At 48.0% G+C, this 13569-nt stretch overlaps 1 protein-coding gene across 12 annotated transcripts in view; it reads right to left on the reverse strand.

The window, feature by feature from the left end:
* TOMM34 (translocase of outer mitochondrial membrane 34) overlaps positions 1–13569 on the reverse strand; it is a 35229-nt gene that overhangs the window by 5072 nt on the left and 16588 nt on the right. For 5 of the 12 annotated variants that reach the window (NM_001190159.1, XM_085002687.1, XM_085002689.1 and 2 more), the window contains 3 exon segments: positions 6300–6447; positions 9952–10121; positions 13354–13506. In NM_001190159.1, coding sequence (NP_001177088.1) covers positions 6300–6447; positions 9952–10121; positions 13354–13506 — 471 coding nt within the window. 12 annotated transcript variants of the gene reach the window in all.

Below are 13569 nucleotides of genomic sequence, written 5' to 3' on the forward strand. Positions count from 1 at the left end.
TTACCCAAAGCAATCTATGGATTCAATGCAATCACTATTAAATTACCCATGGCATTTTCCACAGCACTAGAACAAACAATCCAAAAATTTATATGGAACCATAAAAGACTTGGAATTCCCAAAGCAATCCTGAGGAACAAAAACCAAGCAGGAGGCATAACTCTTCCAGACCTCAGACAATATTACAAAGCTACAGTAATCAAGACTGTGGTACTTGGAGTTCCCGTCGTGGCTCAGTGGTTAACGAATCCGACTAGGAACCATGAGGGTACGCGTTTGATCCCTGGCCTTGCTCAGTGGGTTGATGATCCGGCAATGCCATGAGCTGTGGTGTAGGTTGCAGACGCAGCTGGGATCCCGCGTTGCTGTGGCTCTGGCGCAGGCCAGCGGCCACAGCTCCGACTGGACGCCTATTGCCTGGGAACCTCCATATGCCGAGGGAGCGGCCCTAGAAAAGGCAAAAAGCCAAAAAAAAAAAGACTGTGATACTGTACAAAGACAGATGAGAGACCAATGGAACAGAATAGAAAACCCAGAAATAAACCCAGAAACCTATGCTCAATTAATCTTCAACAAAGGAGGCAGGAATATAAAATGGGAAAAAGTCTCTTCAGCAAATGGTGCTGGGAAAACTGGACAGCCGCATGCAAATCAATGAAACTAGAACACACCCTCACACCGTGCACAAAAATAAACTCAAAATGGCTTAAAGACTTAAATGTAAAGCAAGACACAATAAAACTTGCAGAAGAGAATACAGGCAAAAAAATCATACAAATGTTTTCTTAGGTCCCCAAAAGCAAAAGAAATAAAAGCAAAAATAAACCAATAGGACCTAATTGAACTTTTGCATGGTAAAGGAAACCATAAAAAAAAAAAAAAAAAAAAAAAAAAAAAGATAAGCTACGGAGTGGGAGAAAATAGTTTCAAACAACACAACCAACAAGGGCTTAATCTTCAAAATATACAAACAACTCATACAACTCAACAGCAAAAAAACAAACAACCCAACTGAAAAATGGGCAGAAGACCGGAATAGACGTTTCTCCAAAGAAGACATACAGATGGCCAACGGGCACATTAAAAAATGCTCAACACCACTGATTATTAGAGAAATACAAATCAAAACTATTATGAGGTACCACCTCACACCAGTCAGAATGGCCATCATTAATAAGTCCACAAATAACAAATGCTGCAGAGGGTGTGAAGAAAAGGGAACCCTCAACACTGCTGCTGGGAATGTAAACTGGTACAACCACTATGGAAAAGAGTGTGGAGGGACCTCAGAAAACTAAATACAGAACTACCATATGACCCAGCAATCCCACTCCTGGGCATTTATCTGGACAAAACTACCATGGAAAAAGACACATGCACCCCTCTGTTCACTGCAGTGCTATTCCCAATAGCTAAGACATGGAAACAAACTTGATGTTCATCAACAGATGAAGGATTAAGAAGATGTGGCACACAACAGAATACTACTCGGCCGTAAAAAGAACTAAATAATGGCATGTGCAGCAACCAAGATGGAACTAGAGACTCTCATACTAAGTAATAAAGAGAAAGACAAATACCATACAGTATCACTTAATATCTGGAATCTAACATATGGCACAAATGAACCTATCTAAAGACAGAAACAAACTCATGGATGTGGAGAACAGACTTGTGGTTGCCGAGTGGGAGTAGGAGGGGAGGGAGGGGGTGGACTGGGAGTTTGGGATTAGTATGTGCAAACTATTGCATCTGGAGCGGGTAGGCAATGAGATCCTACTGTAGAGCACAGCGAACTCTATCTAATCACTTGTGATGAAACGCAATGGAGAATAATGTGAGAAAAAGAATGTGTATATATGTATGACTGGATCACGTCGCTGTACAGCAGAAATTGACAGAACAGGAGTTCCCGTCGTGGCGCAGTGGTTAACGAATCCGACTAGGAACCATGAGGTTGTCGGTTCCATCCCTGCCCTTGCTCCGTGGGTTAACGATCCGGCGTTGCCGTGAGCTGTGGTGTAGGTTGCAGATGTGGCTCGGATCCCGCATTGCTGTGGCTCTGGCGTAGGCCAGTGGCTACGGCTCCGATTGGACCCCTAGCCTGGGAACCTCCATATGCCGTGGAAGCGGCCCAAGAAATAGCAAAAAAAACAAAAACAAAAACAAAAACCAAATTAAAAAAAAAGAAATTGACAGAACACTGTAAATCAACTATAATAAAATTAAAAAAAATTTTTTTTGATTATTACCAAAATGGTCTCCAAAAAAAGCAGGTGACCCTTGAGCAACATGGGTCTGAACTGAGCAGGTCGCCTTATATGCAGATTTTTTTCTTTTTTCAGTAATAAGACTGTTACAATACCACATGGTTCGCATTTGGTAGACTCAGTCATGTGGCAGAACCGCAGATGTGGAAGGCTGATTTTTGACTACAAGGAGGGTCAGTGCCCCAACAGCCATCTTATTCAAGGATAAAGTATACTTAAGAACAGTTCCTAACAGAGGCTACCTTCCTGCAACTATACCCTGGGTCTCAAAGTTTAACTTTCGCCAATATGGAAGAAAACAGTGCCTGCTTTAATGTAGTTGATTTAAAGCTGAATATCTTTATATAAGGCTTTTTAAATCTCATGAAATAAAATTTATCCAACTTCTTTAGTGACTTCTGCACCCCCCCATCACTACCTAATACCTTCCCCACTGCAAGATAATTAACCCACACATTATTCTAGAACTTGGCTTTACTGTTTACATTTGAAGCTGTGATCCACGTAGAATCTATTTTAAAATAAAGAGTGAGGGTAGGGATTCAGGTTTCTTTTTAACTCTTTCCAGCCAACCCAACACCATGCATTAAATAATCCTGCTTTTCCCCCCACTTTCATACACTAAATTCCCTTATGTTGTTATTTTTTTCATGACAAATTAGAGATTACTAAGAATGCTAAAAAAAAAATTCCAGAATTTTCATTGAGATTGCATGGAATTTATAAATTAATTTAGAAAAAGCTTCTCCCTGTAGGAATTTAAAAGCAGGCACAAATTCTGCGGCATTCTTCCCATTGCAGGGGTCCTACGAAAGGGGTCTCTCTCCTCCAGCTGAGGCAGGTTCCATGACTGCTCTGACCAGGAGGGTGCAGAGGAGGCACACAGTGTGAGTTCAAGCCTAGGTCACAGAGGTCTTGTAGCTTCTGCCCTGGTCTCAGGGAACACTTGCTCTTGGAGCCTTTAGTTGCATTGTGAGAAGCCAACTACTCTGAGGCCTCCTTGCTGTGAGGAAGCTCAAACCAGCCCATGTGAAAAGGCTGCCAGGAGAGAAGAAAAAAGGCTCCTGCTTGCTCCATCAGTTCCATTCTCCAGCCATTCCAGTCACCCCAGCCCCGGTGCCGGATACCCAAGAGAAGTCTTCAGGTCACCCCAATCCCAGCGACCATCCCATCGACCCTGAATAAGAGACCCTGAGTAAGAACCGCCCCTTCTGGATTCCTGGCTCACAAATCACGAGCAAAATAAAATGGCCGTGGTAAGCCACTAACTTTTAGAATCATAGTCCTTGACTTAAATCCAAACACAGAACAATTCTAAGGAAACTAAAGTGTTCTCTCAATGGCCTCCAGCGATTTAAAGAATTAGCCAAGTTTCTGGCAAGTAGAGGAGCCACAGCATAGGCATTACGTACCATTTGGTGACTTTAGAATGTGAACGTTGTTGTGAAAGGGATTATACATGGGCTCTAGAGTATATTTAAGATATTAAAATTGCCTGACTTTGGTGTATAAAATAAACACCCTCGGCTTCTGGTAAACAGAATGATTTTATATCCAATCAGAAGGGTTTTCATTACAAAGGCATCTGGGAGATGATATGGGTGAGGGTAAAGGAACCCAGGCTTAGGAGTCACAACCCCCTGACTGAAATCCCAGCGCTACTATGTATTCGTTGTTTAACTTTATGGTCATTAATTCACCTTTCTGAACCTGTTTTCTCTTAGGTAAAATGGGACCATGCCTGCCCTGAAGAAGTGCTCTGAGCACTAAATGAAGAGTTTTCCGGAGGTCCATTCCAGGCCTGGCCAACCATAGGTGCCACATGCCTGAGTGATGACACCTACTCAGGTGTCAACTGCACACAGACCTGAAGCCGAAGAGGACTCGGTGGCCCACACAGATGCATTTGCACGAAGTGGGGCATTAAAGTGGCATCAAGGATTTCAGCGACAGGGGACAGAAAATTCCATGTTGTATGAAGTTTCCGTTTTGGATAAAGTTATCTGTCTTCTAAATCACATTTATAAAATCGATGTAATTATGACCAAAGACCCAACAAGATATGGTTTGGAATTTGTCAGAGAGTTTAAGGTTTAGCTAGATCAGTTTCCTTGAGAAAACTTCTAAGGACACTCTGATTAAGAAGAATAAGGAAAAGACCAGCCCTTCAAGCAAATGTAACTAAAACAGTGGCAGAGACACATCTGCATGAAAACCAGCATTTAAATAAAACATTGTCCTGAATGCGGTAAAACTCCAGCAAAATGGGTTAATAGAGGCCTCCAGCAACATGCAGTGAGCAAGGCCCCCGACCACAGAGAGGACTGAGAAGATGCTGCTGAACAAACCTGGATGGACGGGCTGCGGCCTTTGCCCCAAGTTAGCCTGGCTGACAAGGCACCCCAGTCCCGGCACCCAGTAAACGACAAGTCCAAAATGCCAAAATCCAAGCTTTCAGAGTTTCCCTTTCAACTAATTTGGCAGCAAAACGTGACCTGAACGGACATGAGGCTGCTTAGTCTTTCTTCACACCATCCCACGTGACTGTGCAATTTCCACGTGTTTCTCTGCAGAAATGCTAATGATTAACTTCCGAAAGCTGCCCAGGCCCTGCTGGATGGAGTGCTCTGTGACTCAGTATATGCACCATTGTACCTTCCTAAAATCTGAAGCACTTCATCCCAAGGGTTCTGGGTAAGGAATGGTGAGCCTATAGCAGATCCAAGATTTTTGAACCCAAGAGTCGTATGTATATGTTGGTTGGGAAGGAGAAATAGGCTCACAAGATTTATTGATAAATGTTTTATAAGATATGTTTGGATCAGATCAGGACCCTTGCTGAATGTTTCAAGCTGCTGACAGTAAAACTCACAGATCTCACTGGAGCCAGGTTCCAATTCCGTCTCTGCCATTTATGGGCTGGGTGAGCTGAGGCAAAGCCTTTCCTACTCTTAGCTTTCTCAACTTTAAAACAGGAAGAGTGGAGTTCTTGTTGTGGCTCAGTGGGTTAAGAACCTGACACTATCTCTCTGAGGATGTAGATTCAATCCCTGGCCTCGCTCAATGGGTTAAGGATCCGGTGCTGCTGTGAGCTGCGGTGTAGGTCACAGACACAGCTCGGATCTGGCATTGCTATGGCTGGGGTGTAGGCAGGCAGCTGCAGCTCCTAATCGACCCCTAGCCTGGGAACCTCCATATGCCAGAGATGCGGCCCTAGAAAGACAAAACCAAACCAAACTGGGAAGAACAGCTACCACCGATGCCCTGACCTGCTGTGGCACAGCAGTGACTTCTGCAGAGTAACGGGACGGTGCCCTTGGTCCCAGGCCCTTCTAGAGCCCCACTAGCAACACCTATCTCGTGGTGACCAAATCAAGTGTGAATGAATGTTTTGAGCTGTAACACACCGGCATACCTTCACAGCTATTTTGAAGATTTCTGGCAACCCTGCATCTGGCAAGTCTATTGGCGCCATTTGTGTCTCTTTCACATTTGGTAATTCTCATAACATTACAAGTTTTTTCATCATTATTATTCTTTTTGGGAGGGGGGCGAAGGAGAGAAAATAGCTTCCTTGCTTTGCCAGGCAAAGGAGGATCCCAGCAGACTAAGGCCTCAAAGCCTGTGCCCTCATTATTATACTTTTTATGGTGAATTGTGATCAGTGATCTTTTTGTGTTACTATGATGCCTTGTTGCTCACAGGACAGTTGGCAATTGTTAGCAATAAAGTATTTTTAAATTAGGGTATGTATATTTTTCTTTTCCCTTTTCTAAAAAAGAGATAATGCTATTGCACAGTTAACAGACTACCTTATAGCATAAACATAACTTCCATACTTGGAAACCAAAAAATTCATGTGACTCGCCTTACTGGCTTTACTGAGGCGGTCTGGAACTGAACCTGTGATATCTGAGATAGGCACGTGCTGACGAAATGCTAGGATGCCAATCCTTCAGGGTCTAAGAGAAGACTGTGGAAGAATGCCCAGCGTCCTGAAAGCCCCGAGGCCAGCCGTGCGGAAGGTACCTGTTGCTGTACGTGGCGGATTCCATGTTACTAAACCAGAGGCTCTCACTGTACTTCTCAATCGCTTGCTTATGGTTCCCCTTCTTCACAAGCTCATTGCCTTCCTCCTTCAGAACTCTGGCTCTCTCCACATCCCCAGCAGAAGGCACTAGATACAAATTCAGAAGAGGAAAAAACCATGGAGCAAGTGCCCGGCTGAGATCAAGGAGATCTCTTGGGCCCTGTCCCTTCTAAGCCACCTACAACCCCCAACCCCCGAGGTTGCCTGCCCTATGTAAAGCATCCTTCCTGAGTAATGAGTGCCCCGATTGATGGCTTCTGGGAAATTAAACAGGTTTTCATCCAAGAGAGGCTGGAGACTCCTGATATGAACATACTTATACACACACACACACAATAATATATACATGATAAAAAGTGACCCGGGTTCTGCCTGGGCACTGCCACTCAGTGGCTCGAGGTCTCATGTGACCTTCCTAATGCTTATGGAACTCAATTTCCTCACCGACATGTTGGGGTAATACCTATTCCACATAGGGCTGCTGTCAGCATGAAATGTGAGAAAGCACGAGAAAGTGCAGAGCACCCTCCAAACTTCAAGCAGGAGAGGACTTAAATAAATAAGCATCTTTGAAAGAAAGGGTGTGGCTCCTGGGCTTGCAGAGAGGGGGAGGCATCTCCCGCTCCCCAGCTGTTTGGGGCTGAGCCCATGAGTCCCCCCTGCCACCTGACACCCAGCTCCACCCCAGCCGTCAGGAGAGAGCAAGGTGAAACCCCAGCTGCTCCACCTGGCCTCGGGGCCCTTCACTGAGGGGCCTGATGAATTATTCCAGCCCAGCTCCCATATCACCAGCTTTTTCAATTTTTAAAAACTATCTTTATAGAATACTGAATATTTATGACCAGGGTAAGGTTTTAGGAATAAAACAAATATCCTTGAACTCATCCCTCACCTTAAGAAAGAACATTTACAGGCGTTCCCGTTGTGGCTCAGCAGGTTACAAACCCTACTAGTGTATCCACAAGGACTCGGGTTCGATCTCTGGCTTTGCTCAGTGGGCTAAGGATCCGGCGTTGCCATGAGCTGTGCTGCAGGCTGCAGACGCGGCTCGGATCTGGCTTTGCTGTGGCATCAGCTGGTAGCTGTAGCTCCGATTGGACCTCTAGCCTGGGAACCTCCATATGCCATGGGTGTGGCCCCCCACCCCCCCAAAAAAAAAGCAACAGAACATTTACTAAGACCTTTGAAACCTTGTGAACCTCTCCCCTAATCAATCCACGCCTAGACGAAACCATTATCCCCAGTTCTGTGCTTCTATCCCCGGCCCCCTTTTATGTTTAACTATATCCAACAGTATTTAGAAACCACTGCTTGTTTTGTTTCTGAACTTCAAATAAAGGAATATGTAATTCCCCATGTATTCTATGAGCTGGTTTTCTTTCCCCTGAGATTCGATTCCCGAGATTCACGCATACCTGCAGCTCCTTCATTCGGTCTCAGTGCTGCAGTACAACACTTACTTGCGGAGGTTTGGGTTATTCCGCTTTTGCTCTAACAATCTGCTCTCAACATCCTTGTATACACCTCCCTGTGCGCATGTGCATGAGTTTCTCTAGAAGGAGAGCCAGTAGGCTGCAATGCACACAACCTCAGCACCACGAGGCACCCCCCACTGCACGGAGTTTGTCCCTCTGGCCACCCTGAGATTCATTCTCGACCTCCTTCCACTGTCGCTGCTGAAAACCCCCTTCCCTTCTCACTTGCAGAAGGTGCTCTTTAAGGCCCAGCTCAACCCGTCACCTCCACCGCTCCCCTTCCACGAACCTCTCCCCAACTGCTCAAGCACAGCGCCGCCAGTTCCCAACTGCAAGTGATCCTCAAACACTCAAGACTAAAATACCTGTTTTTCTTCCTGTGTTATTTATTTACTTTGCTTTTTAGGGCTGCACCCGCCGCATATGGAGATTCCCAGGCTAGGGGTCCAATTGGAGCTACAGCTGCCGGCCTACACCGCAACTCCCGAAACACGGGATCCTTAACCCGCTGACGAACCCAGGGATCGAACCTGCAACCTCACGGTTCCTAGCTGGATTCGTTTCCACTGCGCCATGACTGGAACTCCTTCTTCCTGCATTTAAGTTGCTCTGTTTAAGTGTCTCAGTCTCTCACTGGGCCGAGAACTTCTGGAGGGCCTCTGGGCCACAATGCTTAGCACCAGGCCCGGGACACCCATGACCGTGACTCCAAAAGAATGAAACAGATGGTAGGTGCCTGGAAGCTGTCGAGTTCATTAGTGCCCCACGTTCTCACTTCAGGGAAGAGCAGGGAACACTTACCAGGCCCCCATACACCAGAGGAGGGCCCTCCACGGCCAGACAGGTTTCCTAGTGGGAAGAGGAGCGGCTTCTGCCCTCTGCATACCCGCGACAAGACTCCAGCCTGACCCCTCTGCGCCTCCCTCTCCGGCAGGAGAATTCTCCTGGGGCATTATGAGTTTCTCGTTACCCCTGCCTGAAGAAGGCCGCTTTGTATTCCTGAGGTGGACAGTCTCCTGCTTTGGGCTCGCTGGCTTTGCTCCCCCTTCTCTCATCCATCCTTTTCTAGGGACTCACACAGTGTTCGTTCTGGGGACGCACCACCCTTATTCCTGGGAAGCTATGGAGGTGGAGCAGACGGCTTAGGGCTGACCTATCACAAAATCTCAGGCCCTGGACATAGTGACTGGCTCAGGGAGTGGTCTGTGACCAAAGAGGCCAGAACAAATTAAGAAAAGACAAGCTAGGGAGTTCCCATCGTGGCTCAGTGGTTAACAAACCCAACTAGGATCCATGAGGATGCAGGTTCGATCCCTGGCCTCACTCAGTGGGTTAAGGATCCGGCATTGCCATGAGCTGTGGTGTAGGTCACAGATGTGGCTTGGATCCCACGTTGCTATGGCTGGCAGCTATAGCTCCAATTCGACCCCTAGCCTGGGAACTTCCATATGCCTCTGGTGTGGCCCTAAAAAGAAAAAAGAAAAGATGAGCTAGGAATTTTAAGGAAAGAAATGCTTTCTTTCTTAGGGAACTGTCAGGAAAGAAACCTTCCCTCCCTCTGGGTCAGGAGGCATGGTGCATGGATGTGAGACAAGAAACTGTACTGTACTATGTAGGAGGGAAGACTGTCTGCAGACAAGGCTGACACACACCAGAGAGGGGCAGAGTAATAGAGCCAGTCTGATGATGCAGTGAGCTGCTGGAGCAAACCCTGCCTGAACCTGAACTGCATGCACACTTCTCAGGCACATGAGCCAATAAATTATTATTTTTACCACATAGAGTTTTCTATTCTTGAAACCAAAAACATCCTAAATGATATACCCCCAAATGCAGCCAAAGGAATGAGAAGGAAACTAACACCGGCTACTTGGGCGCCAGGCTTAGAGTTCAGCATCCCTCTCGTCACCTGTGTGGTAGGCCTTCTTGTCACCCTCCTGTAGAGCCGAGGAGACGGTCTCTAAGAGGTTAAGGCTTTTCTGTTTGTCGTCTTCTTTGCTTGAAAGGTTTTTAAAAATGACTCGCCTTAACCGAGTTATGTTCTAGAATGACTAAATCCACTTTTTAGAGCATTTCTCTACAGAAAGAGGCTCTCTGGGCAGGAGTCACAGCTCACCTCTGCTCTTGGCGGTTGTGGTTTCTTTGGATTTGCTTTTGGCTGTCTCTTTGCGGTTTTCCGAAGGCAAACACTCCCACCTCTTCTGAGCTGAAACAGGCACCAAGGGGATAGAGGGCAGCTTCAGGCGCCACTCGGACCCAAAGGAGTCCATGAGAGCTCTCGTCATCCTGGAAAGGCAGCCAGATTACACAAAGGTTTCCATCTGGGTCAAGAAGATCTCCTCTCATGAGCCCGCAGGAGGTGTCTAAGAGCCAGTTATCATCTCCCCCGGGGCTTTCCCTTCTGACACGCAGCAGGAAAGGAACAGGAGGCTGCAACCCCTACACGTCTCAGATCAGCCACCATGGCACCCCTTCCCCGCCTGGCCCTTGCCTGGTCACACTATGTTAACTTCAGAGCGGTGATCTGGAGCCTGCAAAGGTACTTCAACCTTACCCTCAAGGGACCACATTTGCCCTAAGAAAGGACCACGTGTTTTATGCTTTTTTAAAATGGGTCTATTACAAGGCCATGCAAACACCGGACGTTTGCCTAATGCTCAGAGGTTTTTTTTAAATGCAAATCTTGGCGTGCCTGTCCTGGCTCAGCGGAAACGAATCTGACTAGTATCCCTGAGGACAAGGGTTTGATCCAGTAGTTAAGGATCCCACATTGCTGTGAGCTGTGGTGTATGTAGGTCACAGACACAGGTCCGATCTGGCATTGCTGAGGAATAGGCCAGTGGCTCCAGCTCCGATTCAACACTTAGCCTGGGAACTTCCTTATGCCACGGGTGTGGCCCTAAAAGACAAAAAAAAAAAAGGAAATCTTACCATGCCAAGTCTCAAATTTTAAAATCCTTCAGTGGTTCCCACTTCGCTACGTTAGCCAGGCTTGAGACCCGGTCCCCTCCCGTCTCCCCGGTTTCATCATGTACCACATGCCTCTTGATCTTTATGTTCGAGCCTTTGCACGTGCTCTCCCCTCTACCTGGATAAGCTCTCCCACCTTCTCAGCTCCATGACCGTGCTGGTTTTGTTAACTGATCTCCAGCACCCAGAACACCTGGCACCCACCAAGGCCCAATCAGTTTGTGTCGAGTGAGAATGAAGCCAACTATAACACCTTCTGCTCCTGCAACCGTGCTCCTGTGTTGCTGGAATGAAGTGCTCGCAGTCTGGTATCACTACAAGTTCATGGTCTCTGACTAAGCCCCCAAAGCTGCTTTCCTGCCTGGCCTGCTATTTCAAACCCCTACCCTCCTTCACTCTGCTCCCTGACCCGCCTCCTTTTCCAGAGCAAACTTCCTCACTCTATAAATACAAACCTACCTGTTCGGGCACACACCACTTCCTATTTCTCTCCTGTCACAAAGGAAGGGATGACAAGGCCATTCCCTCCACCTCAGCTCAGGATCCATCTCTCCCTGCCTCTCCTGGGCCACGCTCAACCAGCATCTCCCGCTCCCACACCTGCATCTTTCTGTTCCCTCCCCCCCGCCCCCCGAGAGCCCTCTGCCATCACGAGGACACTCCTCTGCCCTCACAGCCAGACCCTGGGAGCTCCTGCCATCTGGCTTCTGACCCCACTGACCTGCTTCCGTGAGCATCACCAGTGCCTGCATTCCTCAACACGTAATTACTTAAGCTCAGTGAAACACCCGCCACTCCCCACGCCTTCATCCTTCTGGAAACACTCCTGCCTTTGTAACACGAGATGCTAAGTTTCCTCCTCTTGCTCTGGCTGCTGTTCCTCCATAAGCCCCTCAAATGCTGGAATTCCTCAAAGCTCCGCCCCCTCCCCCTCCACACTGGCTGTGGTAGGTTTTGGTTTTCTCCTACAACCTCAAGCCACATCTATGCAGATGACCTTCAAATCCCTACATGTGGCCTGTATCCGTTGCTCCAAACCCATGAAAATGCCCAGCTGCCTTCCTTACATCTCCAGCCTCCTGCCCCTCAGGCACCTCCAACTCCGAGTCAACCACCTGGCTGCCTCCTCTGTTCTTCCCTCCTCCCCAACCCCCCAAACCTGCTGAAGTACCACCTACATGTCCCCTGAATGGGTCCCACTGTCCGGTTTCCACCAGCTCTCAGATTACGGCCTGCTGCCTCCCTAGCCTCTTCTCCTTCATTGTCACCACAGCAGGCAGCCAGTCAGCTTTTCTCCCGTGTTGTCCCCTGCTAAAGGCCCTTTCATGAGGCCTCACTGTGTTTGAATTAAGTCCAAGCCCTGAGCACCAGGCCCCGGGTGATCTTGTCCTCCTCACCCATCTGGGGCCGAGCAGCATCGTGTACGCGGACCTCTCTCAATTCCTGTGCCACCGCCTACTCACTCAGTGCGCACGTGTGGGCCCCTGCCCAGAGCGCTGTCCACCTCTCGGTCTCAGCTCACCTCCTCGGGGAAGCCCTCTCTGGTCTCCCCCTGGCTGATGAGGAGCCACCTTTCTGCCCCTACAGTCCCCTGTGCTGCCTCCTGCCACAGCACTCGTCACACTGCAGGGGCCCTGCCGATGACTGACCACTGCTCTCCAGGGGACCGGGAGCCCCGTTACAGCAGAAAGGGCTGTCTCAGGCCCTAGTGCCAAGTCTGGCATAGAAACAGCAGATTTTGTTGAATGATAGCGACTAAAAGCAAGCAGAGAGAAACCAAGTCCAGCCAGAAACGACGCACTCAATAGGCACCCTGAGGTCCTGTTCGGGGTTTCTATCTGTGGTTTCTGGCTTTCTAGCAGACCATGCAGAGGGGAAACACAATCAGTTACCCAAATGAGAGCATCCTGAGATTAAAAAAAAAGAAAAGAAAACACAACTGCTCAGAAGACCAGAAAGAAATTTCACCTGAGGGGCCTCGTGAAGGGGTCACAGTACAACACACTGAATCGAATCACAAACAACAGCCCTTCAGCCCGGGGTCACGGCTGCTTGTACTATGTTTTACTTTGCCCATCCTAGTTAGCTTTTGAAGCTAGTGGGGTCTGTATCTCTTTTTTAGTTTGGTATTCCCCACTGAACCTGGCTTAAACAGAGATCAATAAAATATTACTGTGTGACTGCATTTCAGCACCTAGGCAAAAAACTAAAAAGCTCCACATATACAAAACTCTGGAGTTCCCTGGTGGCCTAGTGGTCAAGGATTCAGCCTTGTCACTGCTGTGGTGTGCGTTCGATTCCTGGTTCCAGGAATGTCCATATGCCAGGGGCACAACTGAAAAAAAAGAAGTCACTTCCTTTAAAAAAACCAAAACACAACAACTTAATATGACAGCAAGTGCTCCTGCCACACTTTCTCCACATGCTCATTAGGAGTTTCGAGGCCTGGCCCAAAGGGCTCCCCAGAGACTGACTAAGGCAATGGGTCCAAGCCAGTCAGGGAGGACAGAACGTTCCAGAGAGACTGCCCGCCGGGACTCGGGCTCACCTGCTGCTGCCTTCCAGAGCTGATGTCACACCGTCGTCGATCTGCAGCACAGTCACGTAGTCAACATAAGCCAGTGGGTACTTCTCCAGAGCCTCGTAGGCCGATGCTCGCCGCAGCAGGGGCTTCATGCTAAAGGGAACCAAGGCCAGTGCTCTAGGACAGGAGGCGGAAATGTCATCTGGCTGCTGAGTCACCAGGGCTCCCCATCCCAGGCTC

Source organism: Sus scrofa, chromosome 17 (assembly GCF_054392235.1).
Source record: "Sus scrofa isolate SSC_HxYL_T2T_F1_AM1 chromosome 17, Sscrofa_HxYL_maternal_Yorkshire_Landrace_v2.0, whole genome shotgun sequence".
NCBI lineage: Eukaryota > Metazoa > Chordata > Mammalia > Artiodactyla > Suidae > Sus > Sus scrofa.